Raw genomic sequence first — 22,995 nt, 5'->3', positions numbered from 1 at the left:
GAGCTTTTCAGGAAAATAAATCAAGGTCAGATCTAATTCCTAGAAACCCAGGAGGTTGGGACTTGTTCTTCAGGGAGAATAGGGTGGATGTCAGTCTTAAAGAAAACCCAGGCTCTGATCCCCAGAAGCGTCCCTGTTCAGCCAGAAAGACTCCTCCCTTATCTAGACTGACTTTCAAAAACATCTGTATTTTCTCTTAATGTAAGATGGATGTTAGATGTCACGATATTAATATATTCATTTAGGGAAGAGAAAAGGAATAGATGACTAAAAGCTGCATCAGCTGAATCACAATCATAAATCAGCACAGGGATGCCAAGCAAATCATACACAAATTTTCACGGGGCTGAGACGTAACGCTGTTGAGGCGCTGCTCTCAGTGAAATGAGCCAGAGCTGCTGCAGCAGTGGGATGAAAAGGCATTTGTGATTTTTGAATGGCTACATTTTTGATATAAGGAACTAGGAATGCATGGTCTGGTGATTTTACATTCATTTTGACTATAGGATGGGATACTTGAAAGCAAGGTGTTTCTAGCACAGACTGACTATTGATTGGCATTAGACACGTACAGCGGGACAAATTTTGTCCACCAGGAAACTTGCTGTGTGATAGCATTAAGCAGACAAGGAACTTTATCCAATGTAAATTTCCCCAGGAACCAATGCCTTGGAGTGAAGGAAGAAAAGTTATGATGACTGAGGGTAAATAGTTTGACCTTCCTGTCTGGAAGAAGAATCTGTGAGCTTATTTCACTGTAGAGTCTGGCTGCAGGCCAAGAAAAGCCATACAAAACCATGGATGACTATTTGTTCTCAGAAGTCACCATAATCATAACAAATTGTATTGCTCATAAAACTTATGTCTATCCTAGATGCATTGGCTGCATATGGCAAATGGCTGCAGCACTGATATAACTGTTGTCAACTTAATTACAATAAAGTCTAAAGAGGCAGGTTAGATTCACCAACCATGTCAAAAAGCCATGACATGCCACAGGCAAACTGATAGCAGCAAGTTACATTTCCTGTTCTGGTGCAGAAGCATCTCACCCTTCAGTACTTGTGCACGTGCCCTGTCAGGCACAGGGCAGGCATTTAGACCTGAATTTGAGACAGAACACGGCACATTTCACTCAGAGGAAGAGCTTCCAACATGGGGTTCCCTGGCCTGCTGAGAGTTGTCATAGCCTCTGTCCGCCTTGGTAAGGCTGGTAAGGATGGCCACAAACAGACTCAGCTCCACTCAGCTCCCATGTTTGGGGGTAGGGCAGGTTATTATTGTCTGGTGGTGTGTAGGAGAGTTGAGTAATGGGTAGAGGAATTAGAAGTCTTAGTCCTATGTTTGTCCCTTGCAGCCCTCGGGGTTCCACCAGGAGAATCAGCCTAATTCTCTCTCTCTGTCTCTCTGTCTGTCTCTCTCCATATATATTATATATATAAACTTTTTTCTTCTCCCCAGGATCCATCACAGCCCAGAAAGTAACTCAAGACCAGCCAGGGGCTTCCCTGGTGGTGCAGTGGTTGAAAATCTGCCTGTCAATTCAGGGGACATGGGTTCGAGCCCTGGTCTGTGAGGATCCCACATGCCACGGAGCAACTAGGCCCGTGAGCCACAACTACTAAGCCTGCGCGTCTGGAGCCTGTGCTCCGCAACAAGAGAGGCAGCGATAGTGAGACGCCCGTGCACCGCGATGAACAGTGGCCCCCGCTTGCCACAACTAGAGAAAGCCCTCGCACAGAAACGAAGACCCAACACAGCAAAAATAAATTAATTAATTACTAAACTCCTACCCCCAACATCTTCTTAAAAAAAAAAAAAAAGAATTGAAAAAATAGAACCAGCCGGAAATATCTATGCTGGAGAAAGAAGATGTAACCTTGGATTGTGTATATGAAGCTAGTAGTTACAATTATTATTTATTCTGGTACAAACAAACACCAAGTGGGGAAATGATTTTCCTTATTCATCAGGAGTGTTACAATGAGTGAATACAACAGAGGGTCGGTAGTTTTTGAACTTCCAGAAAACGGCCAGTTCCATCAGCCTTACCATCACAGCGTTGCAGCTTGGGGACTCAGCGGTGTATTTCTGTGCTCTGAGAGACCACAGTGATGCAGGTCCCTGTGGGAACCCCACAGAAACCTCAGATCTCAACGTGAGGTGTCCCCCAGCTATGAAAACCTTAGTGAGATTCTCGGTAAGGACAGGAGAAGGCAGCGGCCGTGTCAGCGAGGCAGGGGAGTTAGAAGTGGAAACCTCACTCTAAGGAAAATGCTCTCTCTCTGGCTCAGAGAACATATCTAAAACTGTCATTCATCAAAAGCATCTTTATCTTCAATTCTTCATCTTGAAGTAGATCATTTGCCAGAAAAATTTTAAACTTTTTTATGGTAATTATATTAAAGCAAGTGATTTGGTTTAAAAAAATTCAGTAATATTTCGCCAAATCTGCACCTGAATTGTTAGACTTTTAGGTTCACTGCACAAATATTCATGCATTGCTGACTAAGTCTTGTCATTATGTTAGATCTGAAGTATCTGTTAAATGGCACTTCTTGGACTCTCCCTGTCCCATTGTCTCATGCTGTGCCATGAATGACTTGGAATGACGTACACAGAATAAATGTCACCACAAGTCTTGACACCAAGGAGGAATGAAGCTCTTCAGTCTGCTCAGAAACAGCCCCATTACCTGATCACATTCTCTATATGCAAGTTTAATGCAGATAAAATAGAATATCCAAAGAAGTAATACTCAAAACAAAACAGAACAACTCAAAAATTCTACTAGTCAGGAAAAACTCTGCTACAGAATCACATCTTATAGGATGTTTTCCATTCTGCGTTTTTACCCAACAGTATATTGTGAAATTATTATTTGCACAGCATTATTTACAGATCAAAATCACACATTCTAATGATGATATTCCAATGTATGATTTTTTTCTTTAAAAAGATGTTGGGGGTAGGAGTTTATTAATTAATTTATTTTTGCTGTGTTGGGTCTTCGTTTCTGTGCAAGGGCTTTCCCTAGTTGTGGCAAGCGGGGGCCACTCTTCATCGCGGTGCGTGGGCCTCCTCACTACCATGGCCTCTCCTGTTGCGGAGCACAGGCTCCAGACGCGCAGGCTCAGTAGTTGTGGCTCACGGGCCTAGTTGCTCCGCGGCACGTGGGATCCTCCCAGACCAGGGCTCGAACCCGTGTCCCCTGTATTAGCAGGCAGATTCTCAACCACTGCGCCACCAGGGAAGCCCCCAATGTATGATTTTATAATACTTTTTTGGCAAATTCTGTCTTACTAGCTTTTTAGATTATTTTGAAATGAACACACGGGTATTTGATGATTTCCTTGATAATTCCCAGGAGGTGAAGAGGAATTTACCTTTAGTCTTTCTGGTATGGGCTCCCTGATCGTTTCTGTGACCCTGGAGTATAGCACATTTTCACTCTACAACTACTAAACACTCATATTTTGCCTGTTACAGAAAATTCTCTTACGTCAAGGCTTTGCTTTACAGTTTAGCTCCTAATGACTCCAGATGGCCTCAATTTCAGACAATTCTGTACCACATATGTTCAGAGTAGCTGTAATATAACATCTGAAAGAGTAATGTCTCTGTGCTATTGTGTGGTGATATTAGGTGGAAATTAACCTGGTGGATATGTTTTCATCTGGAATTCCAAAAAGAAAGATATTCTTCCTTGTGTAAGGATTTTCTATCCCTACTATACAAAAAACAATGATCCCAATACAGAACAACTTTCCAGAACAGAAAGCGTAAGTGTGTGTGTGCGAGTGTGTGTGTGTGTGTGTGTGTGTGTCGGGGAGAAGGAGAGAGGGAGAGAGAGAGAGAGAGAGAGAGAGAGAAGGAGAGAGAGAGAGAGAGAGAGAGAGAACACGATAGACTTATGTAGCCAAGTCATGAAGTAATTAACTAAACAGTTAAATCTTGTAAAATGTATTGGAAGTAAGTAAGGTCTTTAGAGACAACTTTTAATGAAGAAAATAGATGTAAGTAGTTTACAAGGGAATAAATCCAAGATTTGAAGCAGGAAAAATGTATCTTAGAATCTGGTGCAGGAAGCGGTATTGGCGAGAGGTACTCAAAGGAGGATTCCCAAAAGTTAGCAAAAATTTAAAAAAGCACCAGACCGAAAATAATCAATGACCTATCTTGTTTAACAATTATTTCAATCTATTTGTACTTTGAAAGTCTGAGAAATCTTCTAAAATGTTTTGGATAACATGCATACCAGCTCAAACTGGAGCCGTTGTAAAATCACGGTCACTAGTCTCTACTTGATCCCTAACATCCCCCAAATCATATCCCGTCTCCTTAATCAATGAGCTGTCTAATCATAATCGCCTTTTTAAATTTTCTTGATTGTCACATAACTCTAATTTTTCTAATATCTCCATCAGATTATTTTGCCAATAAATAAGTAAATGCCATCTGGGAAGGAATACATTAACAGTGTGCCTGTAACTTGTTTTCTGCTTCCTCTGAGGTCACCTGAGGCCTTTGGGGTTTCCTGAGCTGACCTCTTTGTGGACACAGTAATCTCATTTATACTTGAAAAGTAAAAAGGAGTTTTTAGGAGTTGCTCCATACTAAGTTCTTATCCAGAATAACATTAGCAGGACATCCAGGGTATTTCTAGATTATTCATTGCAAATAAACTAAAATTTATGGACATGGGATATATCTGATTGGAAAATGGCAGTCAACTAATGTTGGATCTCTGGTGCGTGATTAGAAAAACCTGAAAGACCCCAAACCTCAATGACTTCCCTGTTGCAACCTGTGTTGCTATAGTTGATGCTTGTCATACTGAACCCCAAATCTGTCCTGGTGTTAAAAACGGGACTTTGTGAAGCTTCATTTGAACAATTCATGAGCTCCCAGAGACTGAAGCTGGGTCTGCTGCTCTTTCTTGCTTGTAGTTTTGCTCTTCAGAAGCCCTGTTTTATCCCCTTCTGGTCACTACCATCCTTCCAAGGAAACCACAGTCCCATAGATAGATTGGTTTTGCCCATTTTTGAACATTATACAACTAAAATAATATAGTTTGGATTTTTTCTATCTGGATTCTTTTCTTAATATCAGTTTTCTAAGAGTCATCCATGTTGTATACAGTTTAGTTTGTTTATTCTCATTGCTGTATGAACATACCAGAATTTATTTAGCTACCTGCTTAAATGGTTCTTTGGATTTTTCCTGCCTTTGGCTGTTATCAATTGTGTTATTATGAATATTCTTTTTTTTTTGTGGTATGCGGGCCTCTCACTGTTGTGGCCTCTCCCCTTGCAGAGCACAGGCTCCGGACGGGCAGGCTCAGCGGCCATGGCTCACGGGCCCAGCCGCTCTGCGGCATGTGGGATCTTCCCAGACCAGGGCAGAACCCGTGTCCCCTGCATCGGCAGGCGGACTCTCAACCACTGCGCCACCAGGGGAGCCCATGAATATTCTTATACACGTTCTTTGGTGAACATATTTACACACTGCTATTGGGAATATATATTAGAATTTCTGCATTAAAGGGTATACATATATCTGGCTTTAATTCCTCCACTAGCTAAGCCCTCAAAGAGTGCTAATAACCTCGGTGTTGTAAATCAACCGAAATTTCCAAACCTCATCATTGCTGACCTCTCAGAAACTTTAGACACATGAGTTGTGACCATTTACTCTTGCTTCAAATCCTCTCTTCCTTACAGAAAGTTTCTCTCTTTCTTAGAGAAACGGCTTCTTCTCTGACAAAACACTTTCTGAGGTTTGTACCTACTTCTTGGGCTGTTTCCTCTCTCACTCCCGCACAAACCTTCAGCTCCCTTCCAGTCATTAACTATTGCGTGTCTGCAAGGTTTAGCTCTAGACTGTGTCCTCTCTTTGTGTTATTCTCTCTCTCTCTCTGACATTTTACTCATGTCTACATGACTCCGTGTCATACCTCATCATCTACTTCCTCTAGCTTCTCACTCAATTTAACAAGTATGAGCCACCTTTCCGTCACATATACACAGAGATAAAAATAACAGAGTAATCAGCATTCTGGCCATAAGTACAGTAAAGTGAGAGAAATTGTCATTGCCGCCTAGTGTGACCCTCTGAATCCTCCAAACTCCAGGGGATTCATTTCAAACTCTCTGAGCCAATCTTCTGAATCTCCTCTAACTTGGCTTGAGGAAGACTGAGGAAGACACACCATCACAGCTTCACTTCTGTTTGCTCTAACTCTTCAGTGAATTATCAGTTTTCTCATATATCATTACTCTGCATGATAGGCTAAGGAAAGTTGAACAAATGCACTTCATATATGTTTTGGAAGTGTACCCAAGCATGTATTGTGGACTCTCTCCATTGGTTCTCATGTACTGAAGGCTCTCTTCCAAGTCCAAGACAAAAGGAAGTGTTGCAATTAATATGTTTTTATAATCTACATCTATATCTATACTTATGTATAGACTTCTATAATTCCTGCTATGCCCGTAACTGTGAGTTCCATACAGTCAGGAAACATGTATGTATTGTACATTACACAGTACATGGCACATAGTGGTTGCACGTTAAATATTGGCTAACTGAAGAATGAATTAATTGATAATATCAACAGATACAGAGCTTCTACCTTTTGGATGCTGTTAGATAATTGTGTATCAATTAGTTCTTGTATTCGTCCAATTCTCATCACCATAAGGATACTTTTATTTCCATGTACCATAAATCCCCTTTCTGTTTGTACAGATTTTCGTCATATGGTACTATTTTCAGGTTTGCAATTAGATGGTCTCCCTCTTGTTGGCGTAGACAGAGCCATCTTCATCATCTGAGTGAGTCTATAGGAAGATGTATATCGAATTCATTTTCTTGTGGACTTGGAAGTCCCTCTTATCGGTGGGTCTTCCGGTTTCACCTGCTGATGACGTATTCCTGTATTATCTCTTTTCTGCTTTCTTCTCTAGGGCTTTTATCTTAGAATTTCGGACTCAAATATTTATTTCCTGTGGCTAGAGATATGAGTCCTATAAAACTAAGGGTGGTAGTGGGCAGAGAGTGGGGGAGTGGTCCAGGCCAAAAGAAAATCACAGTTAAATTAGTTCTCTTTGAGTCTCAGTACTTTTCCTTTCCATCCTAACTCCTAGGGCTCTAAGGAAATGACATTTTTATAATAGGTGTTCTCCATACACTAGATGTTGCCCATGAGTACAATTGGATGGTGTCGAACTATCTGTTTCTATTTATCTTTACCATTGCCATCACTTGTTCTGCTTCTTTGTATATTTTTAATTTCCAGTCTAGTGACCTAGTTTGGGGGTAGATATTCCTGCCACTGGGAGTCCTAGCCTGAGACAAGAAAAATGTCTTGTCTGTTTTTCTAACTTCCTGATTCTGGTTCCAAGGGCTGAATTATTTCAATCAAGAATCCTTTTACCTTCCTGGATTCTCAACCCTTAAGAAAACTTTTAGGAAGTATTATCCTCGATTGTAATATTGGTATTTTAAAAGTTCTCCTATGAGAGCAAAAATCAGGACTCTGCCTCTGGCACAGTAGAAAGAAAAATCACTACATCCTTGGGGAAATGAGCTATTTGACCTTCGAATGGTGACTGTGATAAGAGGTAGATGGAAGCATGTAATTTTAGCAAAAAGTAATAAGAGAAAGAGGCAATTCTCTTTCTTGTGACAATTTGTAGAGAATATTCTCTTTTTCAAGAAACACATGCTCAATTATACGAAAGAAGTTACAGCAAGGAAAAGACTCTCACTTTAGTTCACTTTGATGACTTAAATATTAATAGGCATTTTTTTCTCAGAGAATTTTTTTTTTTTTTTTTGCGGTACACGGGCCTCTCACTGCCGTGGCCTCTCCCGTTGCGGAGCACAGGCTCCGGATGCGCAGGCTCAGCGGCCATGGCTCACGGGCCCAGCCGCTCCGCAGCATGTGGGATCTTCCCGGACCGGGGCACGAACCCGTGTCCCCTGCATCGGCAGGCGGACTCTCAACCACTGCGCCACCAGGGAAGCCCTTCTCAGAGAATTTTAAAGTTTAAAAGAATGTGAATTTTAGGAAAGACTACAGTTATCCTTGATCATAAGATAGATGTAACCATTTTCCAAATCTATACTAGAAAACATTGCCCTGTAATACGTGATAGATGATTTCAGAGGCTGATATGTTGAGAAGGGTTTGGGTTTGTACTATAGTTTTAACTTTACTTTTAATTTTGAGAAATCACAGTAAGTATAAACAGGGAAGCTCACAGGCTCAAAGCATAAAAGTTTTTTTCAGTCTTCTATGAGAAGTGCTCAAGCTACATTTTGGTTATGTTGCTTTGAACTAGTTACTTGATAACAGCAAATAGGTAAAGCTTAAGACAAAGATGATGACAGATTCCTCTTTTCTAAAAAAGATCTTCTTAAAAATATACATTATAAAAATCAACTCAAAATGATCATAGACTTAAATGTAAAATATAAACTATGAAATTTGAAATAAAATAAGAGAAAATCTTCAGGACTGGAGCTAAGTAAATCTTAGATTTGATACCAAAACCATGATACAGACACACACACACACACACACACACACACACACACACCCCCCTAACAGAATCAAATTTAAAAACTCTTCCTCTACAAAAGACCCTGTTAAGAATATGAAAGGATAAGCTACAGACTGGGGGTAAATATTTACAAACCATGTATCTGACACAGTACTTGTATCTAGAATATATAAAGAACTCTAAAAGCTAAATGGTACAGAAAATGAACAACCAATTAGAAAAACGGGTGAAAGACTCAGATTGATATTTCACCAAAGAGGATATACAGATTGCAAATCAGCACATGAAAAGATGCTCAACATCATTAGCCATCAGAGAAACGCAAATTAAAACAACAATGAAATATCACTATACAACTATCAGTGGGAGTAAAATAAAAAATAGTGACAACACCTAATTCTGGCAAACGTGGGGAAAACTGGATCACTCATAAACTGCTGATGGGAATATAGAATGATACAGGCACTCTGGAAAATGGCCTGGAAATTTCTTATAAAACTGAACATGCAATGCAGACTTGGATACTTATCCTAGATAAATAGAAGATTTCATTTACATAAAAATCTGTACCTGAATATTCATAACAGCTTTATTCATAGCAGCCAAAATATGGAAACCTGATGTCCCTTAGTAGGTGACTGGTTAAACAAACTGTGGGACGTCCCTACCATGGAATACTACTCAGAAATAAAAAGAAACAAACAGGCTGGTCACACATTATTACCTGGACAAATCTCATGTTTTTACTACTCATTCTGAGTGAAAAATATCTCAATGCTTACTTCTATATAATTCCGTTTATATAACATTATTAAAATAACAAAATCGTAGGAATGAAGAACAGGTTAGTGATTGTCAGGGGTTAAGGACTAGGGAAGGGGTGGGTGTGGCTACAAAGGGGTGGCATGAGGAAGCCTTGTGGTTATGAAACAGCTGTGCATCTGGATTGTGGCAGTGAAGCTATACATGTGATATACATGAATGCATGAATCTGTACATGTGTAAAATTGCATAGAACTACACACACACATAAATGGCTGCATGTAAACTGTGGAAATCTAATAAGCCCTGTGTGTTTTACTAATGTTAATTTCCTGGTTGAGACACCCCTGGAGGACATAGGGTGAAGAGTACACAGAGCTTCCCTGTACATTTTTGGAAACTTCCATGAATCTATAATTATTTCAAATTAAAAATGTTTTTTAAAATTACAAACAAATTTCATAAAAATCACAACTGTAAATCATCTCCTTGGTTTCATTACACATCACACATTCAGCTTCTGGGTTCTTTTAGAGCCTATCCTACAAAGAGCTCCTGCATTAATCCTGCAGTTATCTTTTTCACGTTCTTTCTGAGACACACATTCAGAAACAGAGAAACACAGCCTTTTAAATATGATTTGTAAGAGTCACAGTTTGCTAAGTGTGACTAGAATAAATCAAATCAAAGAATGAGAAAATGGATACAAGTTAGTTTAATGACTTTCAGATCACTGAGAAATTATCAGATTTTCAAAGAAAAAGACAAAGAACAACAAACCCCTTACCTACACTGTTAGTGCAATAATTCTGTGCAGCTTATTCTTTTCTAGTCCCTGAGTGGGTGAGGGATGAAGTGACATCAAAGCAGTGCGTCTGAGGGTTGATGTTCTTTTTCTGGGTTGTAGCTAATGGGGGTAGAGTGTGCTCTTCGGACAAGTCTGAGGAGACCTTATATAAATGGTAGTCAACTCTGCAACATCAACACATGTTCAATGACAAAACCCAGTGGAGTGGGGCTTCCGGGAAGATGGCGGAAGAGTAAGACGCGGAGATCACCTTCCTCCCCACAGATACACCAGAAATACATCTACACGGGGAACAACTCCTACAGAACACCTACTGAACGCTGACAGAAGGCCTCACACCTCCCAAAAGGCAAGAAACCCCCCACATACATGGGTAGGGCGAAAGAAAAAAGAATAAACAGAGACAAAAGGATAGGGACGGGACCTGCACCAGTGGGAGGGAGCGGTGAAGGAGGAAACGTTTCCACACACTGAGAAGCCCCTTCGCGGGCGGAGACTGCGGGTGGCGGAGGGGGAAAGCTTTGGAGCCACAGAGGAGAGCACAGCAACAGGGGTGCCGAGCGCAAAGCGGAGAGATTCCCGCACAGAGAGTCAGTGCCGACTGGCACTCACCAGGCCGAGAGGCTTGTCTGCTCACCCGCCGGGGCAGGCGGGGCTGGGAGCTGAGGCTCGAGCTTCGGTCGGAGCGCCGGGAGAGGACTGGGGTTGGTGGCGAGAACACAGCCTGCAGAGGGTTAGTGCGCCATGGCTAGCCGGGAGGGAGTCCGGGGAAAAGTCTGGACCTGCCGAAGAGGCAAGAGACTTTTTCTTCCCTCTTTGTTTCCTGGTGCGCGAGGAGAGGGGATTAAGAGCGCAGCTTAAAGGAGCTCGAGTCGGAAGCGAGCCGCGGCTAAAAGCGCGGACCCCAGAGATGGGCAGGAGACGCTAAGGCTGCTGCTGCCGCCACCAAGAAGCCTGTGTGCGAGCACAGGTCACTCTCCACACCCCCCTTGCGGGTAGCCTGCGCAGCCCGCCTTTGCCAGGGTCTCGTGGTCCAGGGACAACTCTCCCGGGAGAACGCACTGCGCGCCTCAGGCTGGTGCAACGTCACGGTGGCCTCTGCCGCCGCAGGCTCGCCCCGCCCAACGTGCCCCTCCCTCCGCCCCGCCTGAGTGAGCCAGAGCCCCCGAATCAGCGGCTACTTTAACCCCATCGTGTGTGAGCGAAGAACAGACGTCCTCCGGTGACGTACACGCAGAGGCGGGGCCAAATCCAAAGCTGAGCCCCTGGGAGCTGTGAGAACAAAGAAGAGAAAGGGAAATCTCTCCCAGAAGCCTCAGAAGCAGCGGATTAAAGCTCCACAATCAACTTGACATACCCTGCATCTGTGGAATACATGAATAGACAACGAATAATCCCAAATTAAGGAGGTGGACTTTGAGAGGAAGATTTATGATTTTTTCCTCTTTTCCTCTTTTTGAGAGTGTATATGCTTCTGTCTGTATAGCTTTGCTTCCATCATTTGCCCTAGGGTTCTATCCGTCCGTTTTTTTAAAATTATTTTTTTCCCTTAATAATTATTTTAATAACTTTATTATATTTTATTTTATTTTATTATACTTTATCTTCTTACTGTTTTCCTTCCTTCTCCCCTTCCTCCCTCCCTCCCTTCTTTCTTTCTTTCTTTGTTTCTTTCTTTCTACTTCTACTAATTATTTCTTTCTACTTCTTCTCCCTTTTATTCTGAGCCGTGTGGATGAAACGCTCTTGGTGCTACAGCCAGGAGTCAGTGCTGTGCCTCTGAGGTGGGAGAGCCAACTTCAGGACACTGGTCCACAAGAGACCTCCCAGCTCCACATAATATCAAACAGCGAAAATCTCCCAGAGATCTCCATCTCAACACTAGCACCCAGCTTCACTCAACGACCAGCAAGCTACAGTGCTGGACATCCTATGCCAAACAACTAGCAAGACAGGAACACAATCCCACCCATTAGCAGAGAGGCTGCCTACAATCATAATAAGTCCACAGACACCCCAAAACACACCACCAGACGTGGACCTGCCCACCAGAAACACAAGATCCAGCCTCATCCACCAGAACACAGGCACTAGTCCCCTCCACCAGGAAGCCTACACAACCCACTGAACCAACCTTAGCTACTGGGAACAGACACCAAAAACAACGGGAACTACGAACCTGCAGCCTGCAAAAAGGAGACCCCAAACACAGTAAGATAAGCACAATGAGAAGACAGAAAAACACACAGCAGATGAAGGAGCAAGATAAAACCCCACCAGACCTAACAAATGGATAGGAAATAGGCAGTCTACCTGAAAAATAATTCAGAATAATGATAGTAAAGATGATCCAAAATCTTGGAAATAGAATAGACAAAATGCAAGAAACATTTAACAAGGACCTAGAAGAACTAAAGATGAAACAAACAACGATGAACAGCACAATAAATGAAATTAAAAATACTCTAGATGGGATCAATAGCAGAGTAACTGAGGCAGAAGAACAGATAAGTGACCTGGAAGATAAAATGGTGGAAATAACTACTGCAGAGCAGAATAAAGAGAAAAGAATGAAAAGAACTGGGACACTCTCAGAGACCTCTGGGACAACATTAAGTGCACCAACATTTGAATTATAGGGATTCCAGAAGAAGAAGAGAAAAAGAAAGGGACTGAGAAAATATTTGAAGAGATTATAGATGAAAACTTCCCTAATATGGAAAAGGAAATAGTTAATCAAGTCCAGGAAGCACAGAGAGTCCCATACAGGGTAAATCCAAGGAGAACCACGCCAAGACACATACTAATCAAACTGTCAAAATTTAAATACAAAGAAAACATATTAAAAGCAGCAAGGGAAAAACAACAAATAACACACAAGGGAATCCCCATAAGGTTCAGAGCTGATCTTTCAGCAGAAACTCTGCAAGCCAGAAGGGACTGGCAGGACATATTTAAAGTGATGAAGGAGAAAAACCTGCAACCAAGATTACCCAGCAAGGATCTCATTCAGATTTGATGGAGAAATTAAAACCTTTACAGACAAGGAAAAGCTCAGAGAGTTCAGCACCACCAAACCAGCTTTACAACAACTGCTAAAGGAACTTCTCTAGGCAAGAAACACAAGAGAAGGAAAAGACCTACAATAATGAACCCAAAACAATTAAGAAAATGGGAATAGGAACATACATATCGATAATTACCTTATATGTAAATGGACTAAATGCTCCCACCAAAAGACACAGATTGGCTGAATGGATACAAAAACAAGACCCATATATTTGCTGTCTACAATAGACCCACTTCAGACCTAGAGACACGTATAGACTGAAAGTAAGGGCATGGAAAAAGATATTTCATGCAAATGGAAACCAAAAGCAAGCTGGAGTAGCAATTCTCATATCAGACAAAATAGACTTGAAAATAAAGACTATTAGAAGAGACAAAGAAGGACACTACATAATGATCAAGGGATCGATCCAAGAAGAAGATATAACAATTGTAAATATTTATGCACCCAACATAGGAGCACCTCAATACATAAGGCAAATAGTAACAGCCATAAAAGAGGAAATCGACAGTAACACATCCATAGTAGGGGGCTTTAACACCCCACTTTCACCAATGGACAGTTCATCCAAAATGAACACAAATAATGAAACACAAGTTTTAAATGATACATTAAACAAGATGGACTTAATTGATATTTATAGGACATTCCATCCAAAAACAACAGAATACACATTTTTCTCAAGTGCTCATGGAACATTCTCCAAGATAGATCATATCTTGGGTCACAAATCAAGCCTTGGTAAATTTAAGAAAACTGAAATTGTATCAAGTATCTTTTCCGATCACAACGCTATGAGACTAGATATCAATTACAGGAAAAGATCTGTAAAAAATACAAACACATGGAGGATGAACAATACACTACTTAATAACGAAGTGATCACTGAAGAAATCAAAGAGGAAATAAAAAAAATACCTAGAAACAAATGACAATGCAGACACGACGACCCAAAATCTATGGGATGCAGCAAAAGCAATACTAAGAGGGAAGTTTATAGCAATACAATCCTACCTTAAGAAATAGGAAACATCTCGAATAAACAACCTAACCTTGCACCTAAAGCAATTAGAGAAAGAAGAACAGAAAAACCCCAAAGTTAGCAGAAGGAAAGAAACCATAAAAATCAGATCAGAAATAAATGAAACAGAAATGAAGGAAACGATAGCAAAGATCAAAAAAACTAAAAGCTGGTTTTTTGAGAAGATAAAGAAAATTGATAAACCATTAGGCAGACTCATCAAGAAAAAAAGGGAAAAGACTCAAATCAATAGAATTAGAAATGAAAAAGGAGAAGTAACAACTCATACTGCAGAAATACAAAAGATCTTGAGAGATTACTACAAGCAACTCTATGCCAATAAAATGGACAACCTGGAAGAAATGGACAAATTCTTAGAAATGCACAACCTGCCAAGACTGAATCAAGAAGAAATAGAAAATAAGAACAGACCAATCACAAGCACTGAAATTGAAACTGTGATTAAAAATCTTCCAACAAACAAAAGCCCAGGACCAGATGGTTTCACAGGCGAATTCTATAAAACATTTAGAGAAGTGCTAACAGCTATCCTTCTCAAACTCTTGCAAAATATAGCAGAGGGAGGAACACTCCAAAACTCATTCTACGAGGCCACCATCACTCTGATACCAAAACCAGACAAGGATGTCACAAAGAAAGAAAACTACAGGCCAATAGCACTGATGGGCATAGATGCAAAAATCCTCAACAAACTACTAGCAAACAGAATCCAACAGCACATTAAAAGGATCATACACCATGATCAAGTGGGGTTTATTCCAGGAATGCCAGGATTCTTCAATATACGCAAATCAATCAATGTGATACACCATATTAACAAATTGAAGGAGAAAAACCATATGATCATCTCAATAGACGCAGAGAAAGCTTTCAAAAAAATTCAACACCCATTTATGATAAAATCCCTGCAGAAAGTAGGCATAGAGGGAACATTCCTCAACATAATAAAGGCCATATATGACAAACCCACAGCCAACATCATCCTCAATGGTGAAAAACTGAAAGCATTTCCACTAAAATCAGGAACAAGACAAGGTTGTCCACTCTCAGCACTCTTATTCAACATAGTTTTGGAAGTGTTAGCCACAGCAATCAGAGAAGAAAAGGAAATAAAAGGAATCCAGATCGGAAAAGAAGAAGTAAAGCTGTCACTGTTTGCGGATTACATGATACTATACACAGAGAATCCTAAAGATGCTACCAGAAAACTACTAGAGCTAATCAATGAATTTGGTCAAGTTACAGGATACAAAATTAATGCACAGAAATCTCTGGCATTCCTATACACTAATGATGAAAATCTGAAAGTGAAATCAAGAAAACACTCCCATTTACCACTGCAACAAAAGGAATAAAATATCTAGGAATAAACCTACCTAAGGAGACAAAAGACCTGTATGCAGAAAATTATAAGACACTGATGAAAGAAATTAAAGATGATACAAATAGATGGAGAGATATACCATGTTCTTGGATTGGAAGAATCAACATTATGAAAATGACTCTACTACCCAAAGCAATCTACAGATTCAATGCAATCCCTATCAAACTACCACTGGGATTTTTCACAGAACTAGAACAAAAAATTTCACAATATGTATGGAAACACAAAAGACCCTGAATAGCCAAAGCAATTTTAGAACGAAAAACGGAGCTGGAGGAATCAGGCTCCCTGACTTCAGATTATACTACAAAGCTACAGTAATCAAGACAGTATGGTACTGCCACAAAAACAGAAAGATAGATCAATGGAACAGGATAGAAAGCCCAGAGATACACCCACACACATATGGTCAACTTATCTTTGATAAAGGAGGCAGGAATGTACAGTGGAGAAAGGACAGCCTGTTCAATAAGTGGTGCTGGGAAAACTGGACAGCTACATGTAAAAGTTTGACATTAGATCACTCCCTAACAGCATACACAAAAATAACCTCAAAATGGATGAAAGACCTAACTGCAAGGCCAGACACTATCAAACTCTTACAGGAAAACATAGGCAGAATACTCTGACATAAATCACAGCAAGTTCCTTTTTGACCCACCTCCTAGAGAAGTGGAAAGAAAAACAAAAATAAACAAATGGGACCTAATAAAACTTCAAAGCTTTTGTACAGCACAGGAAACCATAAACAAGACCAAAAGACAACCCTCAGAATGGGACAAAATATTTGCAAATGAAGCAAGTGACAAAGGATTAATCTCCAAAATTTATAAGCAGTTCACTCAGCTCAATAAGAAAAAGACAAACAACCCAATCCAAAAATGGGCAGAAGACCTAAATAGACATTTCTCTAAAGAAAATATACAGACTGCCAACAAACACATGAAAGAATGCTCAACATCATTAATCATTAGAGAAATGCAAATCAAAACTACAATGAGATATCATCTCACACCGGTCAGAATGGCCATCATCAAAAAATCTAGAAACAATAAATGCTGGAGAGGGTGTGGAGAAAAGGGAACCCTCTTGCACTGGTGGTGGGAATGTAAATTGATACAGGCACTGTGGAGAACAGTATGGAGGTTCCTTAAAAAACTACAAATACAACTACCATATGACCCAGCAATCCCACTACTGGGCATATACCCTGAGAAAACCATAATTCAAAAAGAGTCATGTACCAAAATGTTCATTGCAGCTCTCTATTTACAATCCCGGAGATGGAAACAACCTAAGTGTCCACCATCGGATGAATGGATAAAGAAGGTGTGGCACATATATACAATGGAATATTACTCAGCCATAAAAAGAAACGAAATTGAGCTGTTTGTAATGAGGTGGATAAATCTAGAGTCTGTCATACAGAGTGAAATAAGTCAGAAAGAGAAAGACAAGTACCGTATGCTAACACATATATATGGAATTTAAGAAAAAAAATGTCATGAAGAAGCTAGGGGTAAGACAGGAATAAAGACACAGAGCTACTAGAGAATGGACTTGAGGATATGGGGAGGGGGAACGGGGAGCTGTGACAAAGCGAGAGAGAGGCATGGACATATATACACTAACAAATATAAGGTAGATAGCTAGTGGGAAGCAGCGGCATAGCACAGGGATATCAGCTCGGTGCTTTGTGACCGCCTGGAGGGGTGGGATAGGGAGGGTGGGAGGGAGGGAGACGCAAGAGGGAAGACATATGGGAACATATGTATATGTATAACTGATTCACTTTGTTATAAAGCAGAAACTAACACACCATTGTAAAGCAATTATACTCCAATAAAGATGTAAAAACAAAAACAAAACAAAACAAAAAACCCAGCAGAGTGTCATAGAACCAAACAAATTAAACAATACTAGTTTTGCTATACGTATCTTCCTGTTCCCCACTCTGCCCTGTGATGTTCTGATCTCTCCAGGGTCTAGAATGGAGAGCTCTGCTTTCCCTCTGCCATGCTCTTCCCTCCTGTTCTCCTAAGATCTATCAAGTTCGTGACCCTGAGTTGTAGTTACACTTGGTCCCTGTAGCCAGGCATAAAATTATTTGAAGCAATGGTTTCTTAACTTATGTTCCCAATTCTCTGTCAAAGAGGTCTCCAGACATATCCACAGTTATTCTATCCCCCCGCTTTTTTCAGCACTCTAGTCCTTTTAAGGTCTCACCTGCTGAGATTCTTGTGTACTATAAAGAGAAACACAATCCATTACACCTATGCTTGCGTTCAACTTTTATAACCTCTGGTAGCGTTTAGCTTTAAAGGCCAAACAAGGAACAATGAAACGATTCAAATTGCAGGCAGAGGCGGCTTTTCTGATTACTGCTTTAAACCTCATATGCACTATGCCCACCAATATAAAAAATGTCCTCCCATCAATTTTTGTCTTTGTAGGGGGCATGGAGTGGGTCCTGTGAGATGTTTGTATTTGTGACCACCAGGTGGCAGTGGTTCCATTCCTCTCATTCCTCCAGTGCCTTAACCGTCAAAAGCATGACAGCTACTAGAGGATTTGCTCTTGATTGGCTGAGCCACCAACAGAAAGGCTATCTCGTGCATTAGAGAAGGAGAACTAAGACACAGGAGCAGCTCCTCAGGGGAGAAGATTTGGAATCATTAAAATTGTATCAAGAGTGTGATATCAGGATGGAGAACATGCTGGAATGTGCATTCATAGTCTTGTGGCTTCAGCTTGGCTGTAAGTTGGAGGTTAAGAGATGAGAACCATAAGGGCACATTTATCCAAAGCTGGAGAGAAGAGAGAGAGGGGTTTAGTCTCAGCTCATCCCAGGTTTCTTGTTGGAATTTTTCAAAACTGCTGAACTGAAAGCTTTGTTTCATTTCTGATTTTGTTTTCCTGAACAGGGTTGAGGGGAGAAGACAAGGTGGAGCAGAGTCCTCAGACCCTGAAAATCCAGGAGGGAGACAGTCTCATCCTCAACTGCAGCTACACGGTCAGCAATTTTAACGGGCTACTGTGGTATAGACAGGATCCTGGGAAGGGACCCGAACTTCTCTTCGCTCTTTACTCAACTGGGGACGAAAAGCAGAAAGAAAGACTAAAAGCCACCTTGTTAAAGAAGGGAAGCTCTCTGCACATCGCAGCCCCTAAACCTGAAGACTCAGCCACTTACCTCTGTGCTGTGAAGACACAGTGCTCCCCAGGCACCTGCAGCCTGTACACAAACCCTGCAGCTGGGGCTCTGGAATCAGAGCATCTTTGGTGTTTTCCTTCCTCGATGAAGTAGTTGCTTAGCACCCAGAACCTCTTTCCAAGTAGTCCTATGGAGAATGAAATCTTGTGACACAGCCAGACAGCAGAGATTACTGTTCATTCTGTCCAGGATCCTGAGTGATACTGGTATTCAACTTTTTCTTTCATTAAAATGTTTAGGTCAGATTTTGGTATCAAGATGATAATAGTTCATTAGATAAGTTGCAATTTATGGCTCCTTTTCTATCTATAGAAGAATTTGTGCAAGGTTTTTAATAATTTTTTTTAATTTTCAGAAAGTTCACTAGTGAGCCATCTAAGCATAGAGTTTTACTCATGGGAGAAACTTAATAATCCTTCAATTATGGATTCAGTTACTTTAACGGGTAAGGGGTTCTTTATATATTTGTTTTTTCTTGTGAAAGTTGGTCAATTTTGTTTCTTCTGCACATAGTTTATTATTTGCTACCTTTACTTTCTTTTATTTATCTTGCTACTTTTTCTAGTTCTTTGAGTTGCAAGTTTGACTATTGATTCTCAACATTTCTTCTTTCCTAACAAATAGAATTTAAATCCATAAATTTGCCTCTAATTACAAATATTCCTTGACTTCCAGTGGGGTTACGTCCCAATAAACCCATCATAAGTTGAAAATATCTTAAGTCAAAAGTGCATTTAATACACCTAAACTCCGGACATCATAGCTTAGCCTAGCTTACCTTGAACGTGCTCAGAACACTTACATTAGCCTACAGTTGGGCAAGATTATCTAACACAAAGCCCATTTTATAATATGGTGCTGACTCTCTCATGTAATTTATTGAATACTGTACTGAAAACAAAAAGCAGAGTGGTTGTCTGGGTTCAGACCGGTTTCATTTTGTTCTTTTTAACATCTTTATTGGAGTATAATTGCTTTACAATGGCGTGTTAGGTTCTGCTTTATAACAAAGTGAATCAGCTATACATATACATATATCCCCATATCTCCTACCTCTCGTGTCTCCCTCCCACCCTCCCTATCCCACCCCTCTAGGTGGCCACAAAGCACCGAGCTGATCTCCCTGTGCTATGCAGCAGCTTCCCACTAGCTATCTATTTTACGTTTGGTACTAGTGTGATGGTCGTTTACCCTTGTGATCCAGTGACTGGCTGGGAGCTGTCCAGCATCAAAAGAGAGCATCATACTAGCCCAGGAAAAGATCAAAATTCAAAATTTGAAGTGTGGTTTCTACTTAATGCATATCACTTTCATACCATCATAAAGTCAGAAAACCGTAAGTCAGGGACCTTCTGTACTGCTTTTGCTGTATCCCACATGTTTCGATATGTCATATATTCATTATTATTCAACTAAAATGTTTGGCAATTTCCATTTGAAGTGGGGATTTTATGTCCCCTGATGATATTTCCAGGGACGTAAGAATGGCCAAATCCTGCCCTGCTCACCACTGGGAAGATTCCTGAGGATGCTTATATGTATTAGCTTAATAAAAATGGAAAGTGAAGAAGGACTTTCAGCCGAACCAGGACCTGATTACTTCTAAAGCAGGAAAGGTGGGTTGAGGTTCAGGCCTAAGTGGAGTTTCCTACTTCCTTCTGAATCCAGAAAAGCAAGCTCAGAATTCCTATAAGGATGAGTAGGAGAGATAGGCCACGCCTCAAACTAGCCAAGGGTTGACTTGATTTTCAAGTATCTGAGCTGAAAGAGAAAGAGAAAGAGGTAGCCAATCACAGCGTACTAAATTAGCTCTCCTTAGATTTGCTTATTATCACAGGTAGGCAAAGACTTAAAATGCAAGCGATATAAGCAGAGTGAGTGGAGTCTTGAGTCCTACATTTTAAGTTAGACTAAGGACTAATTTCCTACTCATAAATGGACTGCGAACAACAGAATCAGCCCTCCTCACCCCTCCCGTGTGGGAAGGGGAAGAGGCAAGGTCTACAAAGAAGGAAAGCAGATGTGGAAATTTCCTGCTTTAGGGAAAGAGAGGTATTCTTTTATCCACACCATCTGGTTTTGTTTAATTTTAATCTTTTGGGTTTACAGCTTTAAAGTCTGCCCAATGTGTTCAGGGAAAGAGATCAGAGAATTATCATGGGATCCTTGTTTCCACCTTCCCTTATTTTGTCATTCGCATCATTACCACAATCATCTTTATTATCATTTATGGAACACTTACCGTATGCCAAGTCCATTGCTAAGCACTTTACAACTCATTTTATAATCTAAAAACCACAAAGTAATATTAACCCATCCTCAGTTGAGGAAAACTCAGGCTTAAGAATGTTTAAAGATGAAGGGATTTCTGAGATAAAGTAAATGCTGCAGGCAATATAAGATGAGATTAAAAAATAAAAACTCCAGAGTTAACCAATTGGACAGTATTTGTCAAATTTTACTGTACATTTAAGAATCACATGAAGAAAAAATATGTCTTATTCTGATCAACAGATTCTGATTCAATAGGTCTGGCATGAGGTTGGGGGTTTACTTTTTTAGTGAGTTACTTGATGAGTTTGGTTCAAGTGACTGGGAGATTTTACTCTGAAAAACACTATAAATGGAAGACTGCTGAATTTCAGGAGGATGGATGATATGAAAATGTATGTGTTGTGTATTCACTTAGATGTTAGGTGGTTAGAGAACCTCAGAACCCACCTGGGGACACCTAATGCACGTAACACCTTATTCTGATTAAACCATATCCTATTTTGATTAGTAAAAAAAAAAATCTCTTTTTTAATGATAAACAAGGTAATGACTTGTTTTCAACAACACCAAAAAGAAATTTATCCATGGTTTAATGAATGGTGAGATTTGGTATAAAACTGATGTAAGTGCAAGTTTTTGTCACGTTAGTGAGCTAGGCCAGCTGTTAGTGGAATGCCTTTTGTAACTGCAGGTACTCAAACGTGAAATGGAGAAAGTCTGAATTCTATGACAAGGGCTACTGTTATGATGATGGATGCTGTTGGATCAAAGATTTTTGTAAGTGTTCATTGTTTATTTGTTTTCATTCTTTATTTTTAATTAAAAAACAAAACCTCTCTATATGGTAAAGGCCATGAGTCTGTTATTTCTTAATATTTCCTCCTCTGTTCTAAAGTTTAAATATATTATACTTCATAATTTTAATTAATCTTTTTACTCTTTCTGGATTCTTTACAACATTTAAAATTCATATTGAAGAAAGCAATTTACAACACTGATAAAATTTTGTTTATTGCAAAATATAGCACAATAATTATCTAACCTCTGCCTTCATAGTTCTCCTAATAATTTCCAGGAGAGACCACACTGATGACTTATAATTGTTTCATGACCATGTTTAATCTTCTGCCATATCCTCACAGCCAGGCTTTCCTTTTCCTGTATCTGTGGTGATTTGGTTGGTGCAGGGCTTATTATTGAATTTTGTTCCTCAAGCTCATCTAATTGGTAAATATTAATTGATATTACTAATATTATTGGAATATATTTAACTATAATATATATAAATTACACAATATAAAATATTGGACTATATATGTATATTTTTTTATTTTCTCTTAAGAATTAGAAACCTTTATTTAGAATCACTTATAGAATCAAAGAGATTTTTTTTCCATTTAGATGAATAAGATGTACTCTGGAGCATTTTTCATTGTCACAAATTTGGCAGCTGGGACCCAGAACTAGGGACCAAGAGGCATTACGCGTTCACCATTTTCCATTAAGAACAACTCACAGCCAGGCACTCCAGGATTTATGAAGAAGCAACTGTACAGACCCTGCAACCCCTGATCTTCACTTCTTTAGCTGATGTGAGGGATGGAGCAGTCAGGAGAAGAGTTTCATCAGAGTGTTCCACTTTCCCCATGAGCCACTTCAGACATCGCTATCCTAAAATACTTGCTTTTAAAGACAGAGATCATCGGAGTAAAAAGGAAAACTGCGTGGCATTCTGTCTTTGGATATCTGTTTCTGGAGCAGATTTTGATCTATTTTTGCATCTACTTAAGCAGAAGATGAGGAAATCAGAGAAGGATGGTACAGTGAAGGGGGGCAGCATTGGGGCTGCCTGGGTGTCTCCATGAGGCACG

At 40.1% G+C, this 22,995-nt stretch overlaps 1 long non-coding RNA gene and 1 gene segment (V, D, J or C); both read left to right on the top strand.

The window, feature by feature from the left end:
- The first annotated feature begins 1,027 nt into the window (after positions 1 to 1,027).
- Positions 1,028 to 2,406, top strand: LOC117310347 (T cell receptor alpha variable 19-like). The segment is given in 2 exon segments: positions 1,028 to 1,269; positions 1,839 to 2,406. Coding segments are annotated over 2 exon segments (545 nt in total).
- Positions 2,407 to 20,380: 17,974 nt separating this feature from the next.
- On the top strand, positions 20,381 to 22,590 carry LOC141277666 (uncharacterized). Its single transcript, XR_012329426.1, has 3 exons — positions 20,381 to 20,466; positions 21,816 to 21,901; positions 22,267 to 22,590. It is a non-coding gene; the product is annotated as an uncharacterized lncRNA (long non-coding RNA).
- Positions 22,591 to 22,995: the final 405 nt, after the last annotated feature.

Source organism: Tursiops truncatus, chromosome 2, assembly GCF_011762595.2.
Source record: "Tursiops truncatus isolate mTurTru1 chromosome 2, mTurTru1.mat.Y, whole genome shotgun sequence".
Taxonomy (NCBI): domain Eukaryota; kingdom Metazoa; phylum Chordata; class Mammalia; order Artiodactyla; family Delphinidae; genus Tursiops; species Tursiops truncatus.
This window is presented reverse-complemented; position numbering and strand designations above follow the sequence as displayed.